Here is a 20,163-nt window from a genome sequence, read left to right as displayed (position 1 = left end):
TGTTACCTCGATATAGCATAAAATGTAACTGAAAGTGCATTTGGAAAATGTCTAATACATAACAGTATGCAATATTGTACAGTGGAACCACGACTCCATTGTAAGAAAGGAAGAATGGTATATCTCAGCATAAAACTCTCAGTAGTACATAACAAATGAATTTAAATAAATAAATAACAGAACTGAATTTTGTTCAGTGTTATGTCCATCCTAGTTCCATATAACTTGCAGTTCTCGATGTGTAAATATCAATGCAAGAAGTTTACAATAAATGAGATATTCTTTCCTTATAAATACATTTATTTCCATTCACTATTTTTAACTACAATAAACAAATGAAAACAACTTAGATTCAGACAACATTAGCAGTATGGAGGCCACCCACTCTGTGTAACATCAAACAGCAAGTTCTTATGGTATCACTAACACTGATGAAATATATATTTAATATTATTGCCAATAGAAAATGTTTTTATCAGCTGTGATGTCTGAAAGTGGACATTCAATATCACTGCCAATTTAAAATATTTGTACTGGGTGTCATGTTTGAAAGTGTTCTGTTTTCTTCTGTGGTGTTGAAATCAAGTTCAGCTCTAATGAAAGAGTTAGTTCCCATGGTAGCTCTTCAGCGCATAATTTTCCATTAAAAGAAATACAAGATTATATAGGTGCTTTGCTTCCTGGAGGTTTAGGAAGGGTGCCTAATATACTTTTTATTTTATTTTTAGTGTTCTTGGGAGTCTCAGAGTGTTTTAAACAAATCTGGAGGTGTTTAGTCAAACTGGTCAGAGCTATCAATCAAAGCAGTCAGTTATCACCAAACTCTACAATTATTTCGATTAATTATACAAGAATGTCACATTTTGAAGCATATTTTACAACCCAGACTACTAATAATTCTTTAATTATACGTCACTGGTGCAATTTGACGTGTTCTATGTTGCTCTGCAGTATTCTGTGGTGAAAAAACGTGCCGAGTCTTCAACCGACACGAATGACTGTAAATTGCAGCATTTAATATCGAACTTGATAACTTACGTGTTTGGAATTACGTTGTTCATTTCCAGACATCCTGCAGCTCTTGTTCTGAGAGTACATAAGCTTTGTGTAATGTCAAAAAACCGATAGAATGTTATATCCCAGTTATGCGTCCTTAGATTCGTCGGCTTGCACTGTGACCGGAAATAAAAAAACACAGTAGTCGGACGTTTTATTAATAAGGTATGATGAAATCCCTGACAACACTAATCACCGTATCGCCTATCGGTACCATTGATTTCGTGTTGTCAGAGATTTCATCGTACGTTATCAGACTTATATGTCAACTAAATATATTAAGTAACCACCGGAATAAAACAATTTTCACATCCCAGTTAGTACTAATACCTCGTGACGCAACATCGTAGCTACATCCCAGTATGAACTCAACTTGGTTTGTGTCCTTGTATATGGTTCCGTATTATAAGCGAGTCTTTGATAAACAAGATTTAAAAAAAAAATAATCTTTTCCCATTTTATTATGTCTTTACAATGGGTTTATTAATGGTAATTTTCAAAGTTTATTGCAGTTCTTATGTAATAAATGAATAATTATTATATGCAATATTTGTTACGGTTCTTTTAGTGAAAAAATGTTGTGTTTATTTGTAAAAGTGTAAGTGCAAAATGTTTGTAAAAAGTTGTCTCAGTTTTATGATGAAGGGGGTCAAAGAAAAGGTGTGCACATGCTGGGCTACATTCAAATGAAAAAATGGAAAGAGGAGTCGAGTGTTGGGTGATTACTTTATCATAATAAATGATTTTAGAGTTCTTGGTAAAGAAATTATTTTTGTCATGAACAAAGTTTGTGTCACCATTATAATCACTGCAGTGCTGTTGTTCAGAAAAGGTATATAGGATGTTGGGATACTCTCTTCAGAGGTGTGATATTCAACATTACTGGTTGTTGTGCTGTTGTATAAATAGGTTAGTTGGAAGCACCAATGTCCAAGTTTCCCCAGATCCTTGACACCCCATTTTTTATATTTGGACTGTTATGTTCTAAGTTAATATCCTTTAATAAGTGTTCTCTATAAGTTAATATCCTTTAATAAGTGTTTGTAAGTTAATATCCTTTAATGTGTTTGTTAGTTAATATCCTTTAATAAGTGTTTGTAAATTAATATCCATTAATAAGTGTTTGTAAGTTAATATCCTTTAATGTGTTTCTAAGTTAATATCCTTTAATAAGTGTTTGTAAGTTAATATCCTTTAATGTGTTTGTAAGTTAACATCCTTTAATGTGTTTGTAAGTTAATATCCTTTAACGTGTTTGTAAGTTAATATCCTTTAATAAGTGTTTGTAAGTTAATATTGTTTAATGTGTTTGTAAGTTAATATTCTTTAATGTGTTTGTAAATTAATATCCTTTAATAAGTGTTTGTAAATTAATATCCTTTAATGTGTTTGTAAGTTAATATCCTTTAATAAGTGTAAATTAATATCCTTTAATAAGTGTTTGTAAGTTAATATCCATTAATAAGTGTTTGTAAATTAATATCCTTTAATAAGTGTTTGTAAGTTAATATCCATTAATAAGTGTTTGTAAGTTAATATCCATTAATAAGTGTAAATTAATATCCTTTAATAAGTGTTTGTAAGTTAATATCCATTAATAAGTGTTTGTAAATTAATATCCTTTAATAAGTGTTTGTAAGTTAATATCCATTAATAAGTGTTTGTAAATTAATATCCATTAATAAGTGCTTGTAAGTTAATATCCATTAATAAGTGTTTGTAAGTTAATATCCTTTAATAAGTGTTTGTAAATAAATATCCATTAATAAGTGTTTGTAAATTAATATCCATTAATAAGTGTTTGTAAGTTAATATCCATTAATAAGTGTTTGTAAATTAATATCCATTAATAAGTGTTTGTAAATTAATATCCATTAATAAGTGTTTGTAAGTTAATATCCATTAATAAGTTTAAGTTAATATCCATTAATAAGAGTTTGTAAATTAATATTCATTAATAAGTGTTTGTAAGTTAATATCCATTAATAAGTGTTTGTAAGTTAATATCCATTAATAAGTACTTGTAAGTTAATATCCTTTAATGTGTTTGTAAGTTAATATCCATTAATAAGTGTTTGTAAGTTAATATCCATTAATAAGTGTTTGTAAGTTAATATCCTTTAATAAGTGTTTGTACGTTAATATCCATTAATAAGTGTTTGTAAGTTAATATCCATTAATAAGTGTTTGTAAGTTAATATCCTTTAATAAGTGTTTGTAAGTTAATATCCATTAATAAGTGTTTGTAAGTTAATATCCATTAATAAGTGTTTGTAAGTTAATATCCTTTAATAAGTGTTTGTAAATAAATATCCATTAATAAGTGTTTGTAAATTAATATCCTTTAATAAGTGTTTGTAAGTTAATATCCACTAATAAGTGTTTGTAAATTAATATCCATTAATAAGTGTTTGTAAGTTAATATCCATTAATAAGTTTAAGTTAATATCCATTAATAAGAGTTTGTAAATTAATATTCATTAATAAGTGTTTGTAAGTTAATATCCATTAATAAGTGTTTGTAAGTTAATATCCATTAATAAGTACTTGTAAGTTAATATCCTTTAATGTGTTTGTAAGTTAATATCCATTAATAAGTGTTTGTAAGTTAATATCCTTTAATGTGTTTGTAAGTTAATATCCATTAATAAGTGTTTGTAAATTAATATCCATTAATAAGTGTTTGTAAATTAATATCCTTTAATAAGTGTTTGTAAGTTAATATCCATTAATAAGTGTTTGTAAGTTAATATCCTTTAATAAGTGTTTGTAAATTAATATCCATTAATAAGTGTTTGTAAATTAATATCCATTAATAAGTGTTTGTAAATTAATATCCATTAATAAGTGTTTGTAAGTTAATATCCATTATTAAGTGTTTGTAAGTTAATATCCTTTAATAAGTGTTTGTAAATTAATGTCCATTAATAAGTGTTTGTAAATTAATATCCATTAATAAGTGTTTGTAAATTAATATCCATTAATAGTGTTTGTAAATTAATATCCATTAATAAGTGTTTGTAAATTAATATCCTTTAATAAGTGTTTATAAGTTAATATCCATTAATAAGTGTTTGTAAGTTAATATCCTTTAATGTGTTTGTAAGTTAATATCCTTTAATGAGTTTGTAAGTTAATATCCATTAATAAGTGTTTGTAAGTTAATATCCTTTAATGTATTTGTAAATTAATATCCATTAATAAGTGTTTGTAAATTAATATCCATTAATAAGTGTTTGTAAATTAATATCCATTAATAAGTGTTTGTAAATTAATATCCATTAATAAGTGTTTGTAAATTAATGTCCTTTAATAAGTGTTTGTTAAGTTAATATCCATTAATAAGTGTTTGTAAGTTAATATCCATTAATAAGTGTTTGTAAATTAATATCCATTAATAAGTGTTTGTAAATTATTATCCATTAATAAGTGTTTGTAAATTAATATCCATTAATAAGTGTTTATAAATTAATATCCTTTAATAAGTGTTTGTAAGTTAATATCCATTAATAAGTGTTTGTAACTTAATATCCATTAATAAGTGTTTGTAAGTTAATATCCATTAATAAGTGTTTGTAAATTAATATCCATTAATAAGTGTTTGTAAATTAATATCCTTTAATAAGTTTGTAAATTAATGTCCTTTAATAAGTGTTTGTAAGTTAATATCCATTAATAAGTGTTTGAAAGTTAATATCCATTAATAAGTGTTTGTAAGTTAATATCCATTAATAAGTGTTTGTAAATTAATATCCTTTAATAAGTGTTTGTAAATTAATATCCTTTAATAAGTGTTTGTAAGTTAATATCCATTAATAAGTGTTTGTAAGTTAATATCCATTAATAAGTGTTTGAAAGTTAATATCCATTAATAAGTGTTTGTAAGTTAATATCCATTAATAAGTGTTTGTAAATTAATATCCTTTAATAAGTGTTTGTAAGTTAATATCCATTAATGAGTGTTTGTAAATTAATATCCTTTAATAAGTGTTTGTAAGTTAATATCCATTAATAAGTGTTTGAAAGTTAATATCCATTAATAAGTGTTTGTAAGTTAATATCCATTAATAAGTGTTTGTAAATTAATATCCTTTAATAAGTGTTTGTAAATTAATATCCTTTAATAAGTGTTTGTAAGTTAATATCCATTAATAAGTGTTTGTAAATTAATGTCCTTTAATAAGTGTTTGTAAATTAATATCCATTAATAAGTGTTTGTAAGTTAATATCCTTTAATAAGTGTTTGTAAATTAATATCCATTAATAAGTGTTTGTAAATTAATATCCATTAATAAGTGTTTATAAATTAATATCCTTTAATAAGTGTTTGTAAGTTAATATCCATTAATAAGTGTTTGTAACTTAATATCCATTAATAAGTGTTTGTAACTTAATATCCATTAATAAGTGTTTGTAAATTAATATCCATTAATAAGTGTTTGTAAATTAATATCCTTTAATAAGTGTTTGTAAGTTAATATCCATTAATAAGTGTTTGTAAATTAATATCCTTTAATAAGTGTTTGTAAGTTAATATCCATTAATAAGTGTTTGAAAGTTAATATCCATTAATAAGTGTTTGTAAGTTAATATCCATTAATAAGTGTTTGTAAATTAATATCCTTTAATAAGTGTTTGTAAATTAATATCCTTTAATAAGTGTTTGTAAGTTAATATCCATTAATAAGTGTTTGTAAATTAATATCCTTTAATAAGTGTTTGTAAGTTAATATCCATTAATAAGTGTTTGTAACTTAATATCCATTAATAAGTGTTTGTAAATTAATGTCCTTTAATAAGTGTTTGTAAATTAATATCCATTAATAAGTGTTTGTAAGTTAATATTCTTTAATAAGTGTTTGTAAATTAATATCCATTAATAAGTGTTTGTAAATTAATATCCATTAATAAGTGTTTGTACAATAAATTGAGGTTAATTAAAAACTGAGTACAATGAAATACAGCCCAAAAAATTTGCCTATCTAAACTGAGGAAAAATTTTCTTATCTATGTGATTTCTTATTGAGAATGTTTGTATTTATCTTACTTACATTTTATTTTATTAAGTCATACATTTCAAATTCGATATTAAACAGTTTAAACTTTGTTTTCATCTTTAATAATTTTTGCATTGTGTGTAATTTGGTTGGTTGAGTACAGAAGCAATGGATTGCTTGTGATTCTTGTTGCAATGGCAGCAACAAACCTGAGCTGGGTAAGTTATCTTTAATAATAATAATAATAATAATAATAATAGCAGTAGTATTAAATTAAATGAATGATGGAAATAATTGCTATTTGGTCTTTGCTTATGAAGTAGGAATAAAGTACTTTTGTTTAGATTTAATAAATCCATAATGCAAGCGTGACACTGAAAATTGATTTAATTTGATGCAAACAAAATAAACTCCATTAAACATTTTCATGTTATCCAGTTATCTTCTGTTTATTCCAATACTTTTGTACTAATTTAAAGAACAATAACTGTTTCATGTGCTCCATGGTCTCAACACAGTATCTGAAAAATGATGAAAATGTCAGCTATCAGTAAATTAAATCATTTGTCAATTTAGTTTTACCAAAAAATCAGATTTTGTCTGGACCTTTGTAAAGACCAGGTTTCATTCATAAAAGTGGTGTTTACAGAGTTCAGTTTGTAACAGAACACTATCATAATGCATGAGAAATTTTAATGTTTAAGTAAATGAAACACTGTTATAAAAAAAGTATTCTTCCAGGAGGAATTAATTGGAGGCAAACAGACCGGACATAGGTTTTATGCTCTAATGTCCATTCTGTGTAATGAATCCGACTTCATCATCACACTGATGCATGATGCCATATACAACTACATACAGGACAATGCCCAGAAATTATGTCACCTGCAGACTAGGCAGAATAGAACAACACACCAACAAACATTTAATCTTAGGAAGACAGCAGTTATGTATAGGAACATGTTAGGCTGGGATGTTGCAAGTTTGTGCTGGATGAAATGGCGATCAACAAGGTTTTATAATGAGAAACAATGTACAGTACAGATCTTCTGAAATTTGATTTCATAAGAAATTTCCATGATTTCATTTTGTAACATACAAAAGCCAGACTCAATTTATGCTTATCTTATTCTTCATTTCATTTGTTGCATTACATTTCTGCATAGTGTGTGCAGGGCCAATGTGTAGACTTTAGCCAGTAGCTGTTTTACAAAGTTGGACTAGACAGGTACTCTTTTAAATGTCATCAGTTTGATAACATTGTACCAACTAGTATCTGTATGAGCAATTTGTTTTATTTAAAACAACTTTCATTGTTTTATTTCATTTGAATGCATAATCAGCTAATTTGTCACTGATCAATGGCACTTTGCTGCTCAACTTTTTTGTTTGTGTTATACTGTGCATATATTATTTATATTTTACCTGTCAGTAATCAGAATAATTTGAATATATAACAACAGCATTTGTACATGATGGCCAATTATATTAAATCTATGTTCTGTTAGTAGATAAGAGTTAGGGGCCAGCCATTTAGTATGTGCGCAAAAATCTGGCAAAGCTTGACCCCTCCCTGTACACATGCATACTTTTTTTACACACACCCACCTGCATATGTACACTTGATGCACCCACCCCAACTCTATAGAATGGTCTATATTTAATCCATGCAGAAACGATCAGGGATTAATAATATTAATGTATTTAATAAAACTTAATAAAACAGATAGTCCACCGACGTTGAATGTCTGGCTGCATAAAAAAAAAGAAATAAGCTGCGTAACTTTAAAAAGTTTGTCTAGTGTCCAATAAAATTCAAACGCCCACTGAACCCAGTCGAATAGGTTACATATTAGACAAATTATTATCGAGGTTTCATTCCCCCCTCCCATTCTTATGCACCGGTACATTATCAGTAGACCCCCCCATATGCAAGCGTATACATGTGGGTAATCACCCCCCATGCGTAACGTACTTAATGGACGGCTGCTTACCTGTGATTGAGTATGATATGTACTTGTACTCGCTTATAAGTCCAGTCCAACAGCAAACTGTACAGACTCTGGATCTCAGACTCACATAATGAACCCACAGATCTGTGCAGTTTGTTAGGAATAATTAGCAGAACAAACAACATTGACCTGTAGGTGCATTATGTTACAGCAGATCAGGATCTTTGTTGTTTGCAGTTCGACTCAGCTTATAAGTGTGTATGTATATATATATATATATATATATATATATGGTATGCTTAACAACTACAAAAAATATTTCAGCAATTTACTCTTTTGACATTTATTCCATATGGACATTATCATCATTATTCAGACATCATTCTAAACGTATATACCAATGATAACATCATTATTAAAATAGCTTAAAGTATCCCCAATAAAATGTTGGCCAAAACGTCCCAATCAAATTGTCTCAATCAAAGTAGTGCTTTGAGCCAAATCATCCCAGGCCAAACTGGTTTGGACCCAAAATGAGGAGGTATGGGGAGGAGGGGGGTGAGAAGGCTGCAGCACAGGACCTTGCAGTTATTTGTTATATAGTGTACTTGGTTTTAATGTTCTGGCACATCTGGATCTGTGCAGTTTGCTGTTAGACTTAATAGTGGTATATACAGCAGTAAGAATGAACCATTTTATTGGTTTTAAACATGGAAGCAATGTCATTTTATAATCATAATGTACAAAGAGAAGTACAAGAAAACGTGATTGGTTATATATTCTTTATTTGCATTTCATAAAATAAGGTTAAGACTGCATCCAACATCTTTACTAAACAATGGAAACATCACCCTGTTTTAATGCAGTCACAGTGAAATGCCTGAAATCATAATATCATAATTAAAGAGGTAAAATGTACACTGTGGAAGTAAAACATTTATAGTCTTTTATAATGAATACAGTGCAGAAATTCACTGATGAATGTTGTTGTCCAAACAGTATTATGTTAACAATGTATTATGTTTTGAACTGTTTCAATAATCATTTAATTCATTACTTCCAAGAAGTTATAACCAATGTACATGCATTTAACCCAAGGTAAACTAGATCTATTAGAAAAGGGTGCATCACAAATGGATACAAATTACTCCATACAGCCTTGGATAGAACAACTTATGTGAAACCAAAGTTAGTAGAAAATGGGCATTCAGGGGCCATGCCTCTAAATGATGAAAGTAAATGTTTTTAACTCCTAAGACTTGTCAATACAAGCAACGTCCCAAATAAAGATGAAGTTGATGCACAAGGGGCATAACTCTGTCTACAATGGCATAGAGATGACAAAACCCATTAAAAAAATCCCATCTAAGTCTACAAGATCATATTCATGCTGAATTCCATCAGAATATGTTGAACAGTTCTTGAAGTACATGCATGCTGATTACAAGCTGCAATCCAAGTTTCCATCTGAAGATGAGAATTCACTTTACCTGGTTCATAAATTTGAACAACACAGCAGATGAAACTAAACTCATAATAGCACATGCAAGTCTGCAAGACAATGTTAATACCAAATTCTATCAGAATATTTGACTGTTTTTAACTGACAGTTACATCCCATTTGAAGATTTCAAGTTAAATATCGTGGGCCATAACTCTATTCAAAATGCAGCTGATGATACCAAATCCATAAACGGCACATCTAAGTCTATGAGAAAATGTTCATAACAAATTACAGAGTATGCTGAATAGTTCTCACAAGCAAAACCCCATGTGAAGGGTCATTCAAAATGTAGCTGAGACAAAAATCCATGGGAATGTGTTGAATATTTCTTAGGTCAAACCAGTTACATGCAAAATTCTGTGTGAAGATGCTAATGTTATTGTAACAGGACATAACTTTATCCAAAATGGAATTGACTGAGGCCAAACATAAATGGTACAACTAGGTCTATGACACAGTGTACACACCAAATTGCATCAGAATATGTTGAATGGTTTCTGATCTATGCTGGTTTAAAAAGACAGGCTGTTGTGGAAATTTAAAACTGATGGAAAATGGGCAATAACAAAATCTTTAGACAGGACTGTTAATCACTTTGCATGTTGAGTTTGCAGAGCTTTGGAAGTTACAAGTATGAAATGATGGAAAAGGTGACTGAAACAAGACTTCCACATTCTGATACATAGTTACGAGTATGAAATGATGGAAAAGGTGATTGAAACAAGACTTCCACATTCTGATACATAGTTACGAATATGAAATGATGGAAAAGGTGATTGAAACAAGACTTCCACATTCTGATGCTGAGCCCTAATGTTAATTACATTCTGATGCAAAGCCCTAATGTTAACTACACACATTTCTGATGCAGAGCCCTAATGTTAATTACACACATTTCTGATGCAGAGCCCTAATGTTAATTACACACATTTCACATGCAGAGCCCTAATGTTAAATTCTGCCTTAGTTTTACACGGTTCAACATTTCACAAGGTTATGAGAAGAAAAGAAACTGTTATCAGTAAAGAAACATACTCAAATTAAACTCAGAATCTGTACCACAATTAAAATCATGTGGTTGGCTGATCATTCAATTGTTGTGCTGCCTCCACCATGTGACATGTACATTAGCCTAGAAATTATAAAAAGTCTCACTGTATTATTAAATTCAGAGGTGAAAAAAGAAATGCTTAAATTCTGTGAATATATTGAAAGAAAAGCATTTTGGAACAAATGTTATTTTTAAACAGCACTAAAAAATGTTGTACCTGTAGGACCTGGTAGATAAAAATGTCAAAACCTTTTATTAGTTTGTTTTCTTTTTTGGCATTTTGATTTGGCAGGCTAAATATTCATGAAGGCTGCAAAGTTGTCAAAACGATTATGGGGCAAAGTAAAGTTGTAACAAAATATATTGTGTACCATCACCACATAAGACAAAACAGCTAAGTACAACCTTGTTAATATTTCAGCCTGTCATAATTACTTAAGCCTAAAATTGGACCACAAAACCTAAAATTAAAAATTTTGCTTTCATTCTATTTTTTTCCAAGTAAATTAAAGACTTATTTTTTTAAAATATAAAACATACACTGCTGTACTCAACTGTATCAGAAATGTACTATATATAGTCACTTATAAGCAGAGCCAAACTGCAAACAACAAAGATCCTCATCTGCCATAGCATTAATGCGCCTGCAGATTAGGAAAGTTGTTTGTTCTACTGATTACTCCCAACAAACTGCACATACCCAGATCTGCTGGCGCATTATGCAACAGCAGATCTGGGTCTGTGCAGTCTGCAGTTGGACTCGTCTTATAAGGAGTAAATACAGTAACTGATATGATGACCTTAAGTAAGTTATATAAATGAGGTCAATAATGTAACCTCATAATAACAGGGTCTGCTTGTAATTAGCAATTATTAAAGGTGACATTAAACTTCATGGACTAAAATAACATTCATGAGAATGCCCTTAAATATTGCCATCAAAAATACAAGTTTTGGTTAGGGACTTGTGGGCCATTGATTCAACAGTCTGGAGATGAATGGAAATGACCAAAGATATGCATTTTGAGCCCAAGCCTGAGTTATATTTCCAAATAAATCTGAACCCGATGGAATATAAAAGGCACCAAATATAAAAGGAAAGTACAAAATATTGACATTGACGTTAATCTTGGGTGTGCACTGCTGTACTGTGGATATATGAACATGCATATGGACACAAGCTTTCATCATGCCAAGCTTCTACTACAGTGGGCTTAACAAAAACGAATTACCAAATATTTGACTTCTACTGGGAACTTGTGCAAGCATATATTTTTTTAAAATAATCTATATAAACAGGAAGTATTCAGCATTTTCCTCTTAGCAAATGAACCTTTTATTTATAATCTATGTGAACCAGGAAGTACTGAACTATTTCCTCTAAGTAGTCGTAATTTCCTAAGGGGATAGATGAGAATATTTAGGTCATCCAAAACTCAAGAAGAACCAAAACAAAAAAATTAAGAAAAAATTATAAGTAAGAGAAAAAAATTTGCTTCTCTCATGGATTTATAAATTAGAACATTCTCCTTCCTCCAAAACTGGCATTAGTAAAGTAAATTTATTCCACCTGTAGAAACTAAATTAAAGGGCAATAAAATCCCTTTTCAAATGGATTCTGGCGATCTGTTTTCTAATCTGTGCATATGGCATTGCACACCAATTATACTACAAATCACTAACCTCAATTGTGTTTCTATAATTATAAATTAAACTAGCTACAATATTCCCTGCCATTTTGTCACATTGACTATAATTATCTATTTCAACGTATTTCTACATAACATGAACACAGAGCTGGAAAGCTCATTACAAAGCAATTAAACATATTTTCATAAATGGAAAGCTAATGCTTGTGTCAGTCTGAAGGCAAATGGAATGAAGAAGTTTTGTAACCAAGCTAAGGAATACTTTTACGGACAAATATAATTATCCTTCCAGCTTAAACAGACTATGAATACATACTGATGCAGAAACATATAAAGGTCAAATGTATCCTTCACCAGATTTAAAGTCGAAACAGATCTAGTACCAAGTCAAAACACAACTAACATTCATAAATACATAACAAAATTATGTTGAGGGCAATCATTCCTACAATATACCCCTCCCCCATTAACCTTAGGCTTGTAGACTACCTTCAGTAACCAATTTGGTTTTATTTTATATTGCTTTTTTAATGTGAGTCATTTTCACATTGACGACTCACCAAACTATATCTTTACGGTACCAGCTGTAAGTCAATAATTATTTTTAAATTTCAACGAATCTATTATTGATCTCAAGATGGGCTTTATGAATTATTAATGACACCAGGAGTGCTAAGTATATCATACTCCGAGGGTGCAAGGTTCACTGAAAGTATGACATCAAGATAGTTCTTATTATATAATGCGTACAATTTCAATATATTTCATTCCATTTTCATAAAGTTTTCATTATCAACCAAAAATTTCTCTCTAAAAATGGATAAAATTGTCAAATAAAAAAATCTGGTTTAAAAAATGAAATGCAATGCTAATAAGCAGGTAGTTATTTGGGGGATTTGTCAATGAAATGGTCACTGTTAACATTAGCTTACCAGATATATTCACTTTAAGTTGAATCAAACTACAAACAACTAAGACCCTGATCTGCCGTAGCATATTGTGCCTGCAGATCAGAGTCTATGTTGTTTATTCTTCTAACAAAATAACTGCAAAGATCAAGATCTTCTAGCGCATTATGTGACAGCAGATCTGGGTCTGCAGTTTGCAGATGAACTTGTCTTGTAAGCAAGTATATGTGTCATATCTGGATTCACTGTACACAATACAATTTTAACATCATGTACCTTGAAAAGTTAATGAAACTTTAAATATGTGTCAATGTGACCTGTTTTTTTAGCATAAAAAAACAAAATACAGTATATAGATGCAGATGCAAACTGACATGTTATAATGGCACAGAAACAGACTTATTTGTAAATGTTAGCTATTATATCTACAGGAGTCACAAAGATCATATCAGCCTTGTAGCGCATGCAAATTAACAGTAGTATATGCTACTGTCTATGTAAAGGAATAAGGTGAAAAGTACCTGTAAAAGATTTCTTTCACAGAAACACATTCTATGAAGAGGCTAAAATGACATAATATTTTTAGACTGCAAACCCTTATTTCTTGACCCCCTAATAATTACAAATATGTTTGTGACAGTATCTCACTCACCTTGGCTGCAATGCACGACAGAGAGACAAGCAATAATGGTTAATTACTGGACTTGTAAAGAGGGGAATTTGCAAAAACTGTGATCTTTTTATACAAATAAAATGGAGAATTACTCTTCCACATCTTACTCAGGAGAAGAAAAATCCACTACTAGGTAGTCTTGGTCAACTTGACATTAAAGCCAAGCAACCAGTTTGACTCGCAAGTTAAAGCCCTGCCATACAAGCAACTTTTGGTTGCAATAGTTCAAATTATTTGCCACTGTACTAAATTAATAGAATGGTCTCTCTGCATGAAATGACAGACAAAATCCATATTTTGGGAATGATTTTTACACACTTGCAATAACTCAATGCTGAATTATGAATAACTGAAGAGTTACATAGGAATTTCTAAACTTCTTTAAACAATTTTAGTCAAACAACCAGAGATGTTGCTGCGCAACCAGAATTATCAGTACAGTTATCCAGTGGGCAAACATGCTTTTTGAGGACATCTCAACTCCTGCTTACTATATCTAAATATTTTGTTGTTGTTGTAGGGTTTAATGCCATTTTTCAGCACACAATAGGCTATACATGGCAGCCAGAACCCAGGAAAACCCCATAAAGAATCACCGACCCACGAGAAGCTACTGGCAAGCTTTCTCACATAGCCACATTGGCTGAATCCGAGAATCGAACACACGCAGACAGAGGTGAGGTGGCAGTGATCTGTAATGGAGAGCGCTTGAGACCACTCAGCCACTCAGGGCCCCTATCTACAAATGATATAGGCAGTCTTTTAAAGACCCCTATGACAAGTTTGACTGTAAAACAAAGAATATACCATATTTATCTAATGATAATCCATCTCCAACATTTTAATTATACCATATGAAATCCTTATCTGATGATAAGCCTTCTCCAACAGTTTAATTATACCATATGAAATCCTTATCTGACAATAAGCCTTCTCCAACATTTTAATTATATCATATGAAATCCTTATCTGAAGACAAGCCTTCTTCAACATTTTCATTACATTCACAAGACAGTTAATTATAAAAATATGGTACATCAGCAACTGTAGAACTCAGGACATGTGACTGCATAAATCACCTCTAAATTAAATGAATCACCTGTTAAAATTGAGCAAGCATGTACAAATTGCACAGTTGATTTGCCATGAGCATAATTAAACCTGTAACATTATGAACACCATCAAAGTTCAATCCGATCATGTAAATGCATGGTGTCTAGATCAACTGCCTTAATCAAGCACTTATAACATTTTTCAACTGAGCAATGAGACACTTTAGTTGTTCAAAGCAGTTTACCAACTACACCTGGCACAATGATGGATACACACTATAATGAGGTAATGTTTCTGCTATTACATGCAGTTCTAATGCATGACATTGTGTCATTGTCAGAACACTCGATTGCTGCTGTGCCAAAAATGAAAATAAACAACTGTGAGTTTTATTTTTATTCATTAAGACTTATTTATCACACAAACATTTCTTGAACCAAATTATTCCTAGATAATACAGATTTCTGCATTCCAAGCATTCTCATGTCGCCTGATGAATTCCAACAATCAATGGTCTAATGGGCAATTAATTTAATTTCAATCTACTTAAAGCAAGTAAATCTTATGAACATCAATAGGAAACCATGTTTTGTTACCCTTTTGATTCACCAATAAATTACAGCTTTCGTATTCTTAAAGTGAAAAACATCATTCAGAACATTGTTACTAACAAGAATGCTCCATAACACAACATACAATGCTTTCAAATATTCTACAGGCTTCTACAAATAAGTGGACTGAAAATGTCACTAGAACTTTTACTAGTGCATGTTGGAGATCTTGCTACTGACTAGACTGACTTCATAGACAAAGTACTCAGACTAGTCTAAGGTATTTGCCCAGTAATGTTGGGGTGGGAGGTCTATCCAAAATATGGAATTTACCAAGACCAAACAATAGCAACATAGGATAGTTGCTTCAGTTTATTATCAATTCAGACACGCTGGGTTTGATAAAAAGTTGCTTACTGTAATTATGCTTGTCACTATAAAATTACTAACTTATTCTGCTACCATAAGTTTCAAGAATTCCATGGTTTTAATCAGGAATGCATTTGAACCTCCCACTCCAAAATAACTGTCCAAATATATCTAGCACAGGGTGTTTGAGGGAACACAGACTGTTACAATATGACTTATAAATTATAGGCAGCTAATGTGTGATTGCAGTTAATCAATTCATTCTTTACTGGATTCAACTCACTACACTTAAAGTCTTTATGCAAACAGAAATTATAAATAATTAAATATGACTGGCAAAAAAATAACAGTTAAAGACAACGTATCAATTTTCATGAGTTTGAATTAGACTTGTCTGAAAAGGTAGGAAAATTTGTAGCCTAGCCTGTCATGAACCAGTTTCCCATCCAGGTATGGTCTTTGTAATCAATGTTATTTTACTTATCCACCAAAGGGATTTTATTGTGTGGAACCAATAGATGCAACACATAATTTATTTTTAGCCTACTATGAAAAATAGCTGAACATTTCATCTTCCACTTCTTCATGTAATTTAATGAACAAAAACTAATATCATAAAGTTAGCTATTTCTGACAGTGGTTCAAACTCAACAGTATCTGAAAACCAATGAATTAAAGAAAATCAACTGACATTTCTTTGAAAGAAATATTAAATGGTCAAGACAAAAAAAAATCTTAAGCAAATTTGAAGTCAAACAATTTTAAAAAGACATTTATACTGTTAGAAAAAATGTTTCCTCACCTTCAATCAAAAGGAAATTTATATATGGCTTTCTTTTCCTTAATGAAATCCTTCTCTTTTCAACAAATTACATGTGTTCCAGAGAACAGTAATGTCGCACTGTTTCTCAACTTATTGTCAATAACATTACATGTGTTCCAGAGAACAGTAATGTAACTGTTTTCCAAATTATGGACAACTGATTACATGTGTTCTAGAGAACCGTAATGTCTCACTGTTGTCCAAGTTATGAACTTGTGCAAAACTTAAACATTGGCTTGCACAAAACTTGAGCACTTAGTTGATGCCTGCACCAACATCATGATAACTATGCCTTGCATTTTCTTTGAAAAAGATGAAACAATAAAACATGTTGGTGCTTTTAACAAAATTCAGTTGTAACAAAGATATTTTACTGGTCCCAAAATGGGATTCCACTTTATTTGTAAACAGTAAATTGAGAGTCATGTAAAACAAACAAATTTAAAGATCTAGAGGTAATGATAGTCACAGTAATTATCACAATTAATTTCAAATATTTTCTGCAAAGAAAAATGCAAATTAGGGCTATTCCAATTTGATCTACCTGGGGGATAGAGAATGCATTTTAATCTGTAGGTGGTGAGATGTAACTTTTTTTGTATTCTTGTTCGTTTTTATTAGAGACATCCATCCCATCTGAAGTGGATTTAAATGGACTTGTTTTTACATGTCTATCAATTCACTAAAATGAGAAATGCTACAAATAACATAGTAAAACATTTGGTAAAACTAAAAGGTGTGTGTGTGTGTTTGCGTGTTATGGATCAGTGGTCTTTATACCCAAGTAAGAGTCAGTAATAGAATTTTACAAAAACGATGAAGCATGCATAGATAAAAAGATCAACAGACTGGTAGAAACAAAAGAAAAAATAGTTTGGAATAATCAAAAAAAAGACAAATCAGATATGTGTTCATAAAATATGTTTGTCCCCACTGCAGACCAAAAAGTCTAAGCCATAAAGTTTACAAAATGTAGAAAATGTGAAAAATTGCTGTAATGGCAAGAAAATCATATGGAGTCATCTACATATATGCCAACCAAATTTCATGTCTCCTTTAAGTGGTTAACCATGCAAATAACGTTCTCTCCAAAATATTCAAGTCCAAAAATGTGCACTAGTTGATGCAATGGCCTGAAATTCGAGCAAGTTATTTGCATATAAGTACAAATATACAAGTACAATTTACATACAAGTACAAATACTTAAGTAAAGTTTGTTTATTATGAGTGGGATTTTGCATATTCTTGCAAACAAGGATTGATGGACAGATGAACATCTGAATCTATGACATGACCAAATCAAGATGCCTTCTGCAATCAGTGGATACATACAAAATAATATTTAAAAAATCTGTTAAACTTGCCGGTGCAAGTTCTGATATTAATTTCTTATCCTGTCAGTGGAAAAAATTAAAAACCTTTAGGAATTCTATTTATTTAGTTACAAAGTGGCTATGGTGTGCATACAATAGCTTCTTTAATAAAAACAGCAAAAACAGACCTAGTCCAAAAGAAACATTTGTAAATTGTAACAGTGGATGTATGAATTTCATTTCCCTGTCAGAGAGTCTTGAAACAGATGAAGACAATAAGCCCATACTGTGAGGAGAGTTTTGAGTATATCAGGTATGACTAGATGGCAGACAGTTTTCTATGTCAGACAGAAATCTTGACATTCTGTTGTGGATGCACTACACTACGATTTATTCTTTTGGACCTGAAAAAAAGAGTGAAAACAAGTATTATAAAAGCTGTTTTGGATTACAGAAAGTGCAGACCATTTAAACAAAGAAAAATTGCTAGAATATATTTAATACTATGCAATTAAATTGTAAAAAGAAAATAAATCCTCCATTAAAACAGGATTTTAAAAATAACTTGTGAAGAAATCTTTATTACAATGTATACTATTTAGAACATTGACATTTGTTGTTGTTGTTATAGGATTTAGCACCTTTTTTTCAGCACAAGATAGGTATATATGGTGGCCAGAATAAACGGTGGAGGAAGAACCCTGGGAAAACCCCGGAAAAAGAACCATCAACGTATGAGAAGCTATTGGCAAGGTTTCTCATGTACCCACATTGGCTAAGTCTCAGACTTGAACCCATAAAAAGGTGAGATGGCAGTGATCCGTAATGGTGATCACTTTAGACCACTCAGGGCCCCCACATACAGACACACACACACACACACACAATGCTGCAATTTGACTTGGAACTTCTTTATTCATACTAAATTTTCAATATTAATAAAAAAAGAGAAATTGCAACATTATTGACAGTAACAATGCTGTAATCAGTGCTGGTTAAAAATAAAGATCATTCCCTTTACCCCCACTCCCACTCAAGGCCCCTACATACATACACATAAACACACATACATACATACGCACACACATACATACATACACACACACATACAATACTGCAATTTGACTTCGAACCTCTTTATTCATACTAAATATTGAATACTAATAAAACAGAAATTACTGCATTATTGAGAGTAACGTCACTGCAATCAGTGCTGTTTGAAAACAAAGATGATTTCCCTCTACCCCCAATACAAAGTTTTGTGAATTTTCACCCAACAGTTTAGGAGATATGGTAATGAATGGACAGCATCACAATATCTCCTACAATAGCATGGAGATAAGAACATGTTATCAACATAAGAAACAAATTAGAAATTGAATAGATGACAATACATGTATAATAATAGACTCATCATAATCATCCATCTTAAAAGAGTAATGACAAAAATGTATTGTCAATTTTATCATAAATGAATGACAAATTACTTCAAAGAAACTAACAGCATTGCATATAATTATGAGATTTATGGTGATAATAAAAGCTAATATTGCTATAAATGATGAACATTATGAGTCAAGCACAGTCACCTGGTAGTCTGTGTCATTAATTACTGATAAAAAAATTTAATTAATGATGTCAAAGTAGTATTCATTAATAATGTCAAAGCAGTAGAATTTACTTATCACAAAAAATGCTGATACAAAGGCACTAAATGAGAGGAATTATCCACAAGAAAGCGTGAGATATAAAGATCTGCTAGAAATGGTAACCAAGCTTGCCTAACTTAATCTCTGCTATATTAATGGTACTGTAGTATTACATTGCAAGCATAGTTAGTGCAATGACATTCAGTATAGGTCTTGTTAAGTTCAATTTGAGGTTTTGAGAATAGTGCATAAACACAAGTCCTTCGAAGGGACTGATGCTCTACTGGACCAAAAACAAACAACCTTGAATTTCCAGGAATTCAAGAGAAGACCATTTCTTCTGTTTAACTGCTAAGTGTTGAAACCTAGCCTGATATTCTTCAGCGATAACATGTCTTTCAAAATAGCTGATGTGGTGGACATACTGAATGTCAGTTTGGCAACATTTTCGTTTCAAACCATGCAGATACTATTAGAAGTCTTTTGGTGAAAACTGCACATCGTAATGGCCAACTGATAACATGATCTTCAAGGTAACAGGAATGGCTGCCATACTGGATAGATACAACTGGCACCATTTTCATTGAGACCAACTAGGTATCAAAAGAGGTCTC

General features: G+C 30.8%; 2 protein-coding genes across 5 annotated transcripts in view; both read right to left on the bottom strand.

The window, feature by feature from the left end:
* Positions 1-1,210, bottom strand: part of LOC149802563 (bifunctional 3'-phosphoadenosine 5'-phosphosulfate synthase-like) — a 92,731-nt gene extending 91,521 nt beyond the window's left edge. Inside the window, exon 1 of the mRNA XM_089951826.1 lies at positions 1,039-1,210. Within this exon, the coding sequence (XP_089807952.1) occupies positions 1,039-1,098 (60 nt within the window). The 5' untranslated portion in view covers positions 1,099-1,210. The remainder of the gene's footprint in view (positions 1-1,038) is intronic.
* A 7,563-nt stretch (positions 1,211-8,773) lies between these two features.
* LOC149802562 (nuclear distribution protein nudE homolog 1-like) overlaps positions 8,774-20,163 on the bottom strand; it is a 131,251-nt gene continuing 119,861 nt past the window's right edge. For all 4 annotated transcript variants that reach the window (XR_016420060.1, XM_089951824.1, XM_089951823.1 and 1 more), the window contains one exon: positions 8,774-18,304. Coding sequence is in view for 2 of the 4 variants with exons in the window: in XM_089951823.1 (XP_089807949.1) it covers positions 18,244-18,304 (61 nt within the window). In the remaining 2 variants the exon portion in view is untranslated. The remainder of the gene's footprint in view (positions 18,305-20,163) is intronic.

Source organism: Sinohyriopsis cumingii, chromosome 3, assembly GCF_028554795.1.
Source record: "Sinohyriopsis cumingii isolate HCF-2022 chromosome 3, ASM2855479v2, whole genome shotgun sequence".
Taxonomy (NCBI): domain Eukaryota; kingdom Metazoa; phylum Mollusca; class Bivalvia; order Unionida; family Unionidae; genus Sinohyriopsis; species Sinohyriopsis cumingii.
The sequence above is the reverse complement of the archived record's forward strand: the minus strand, read 5'-3'. Positions and strand labels throughout refer to the sequence as shown.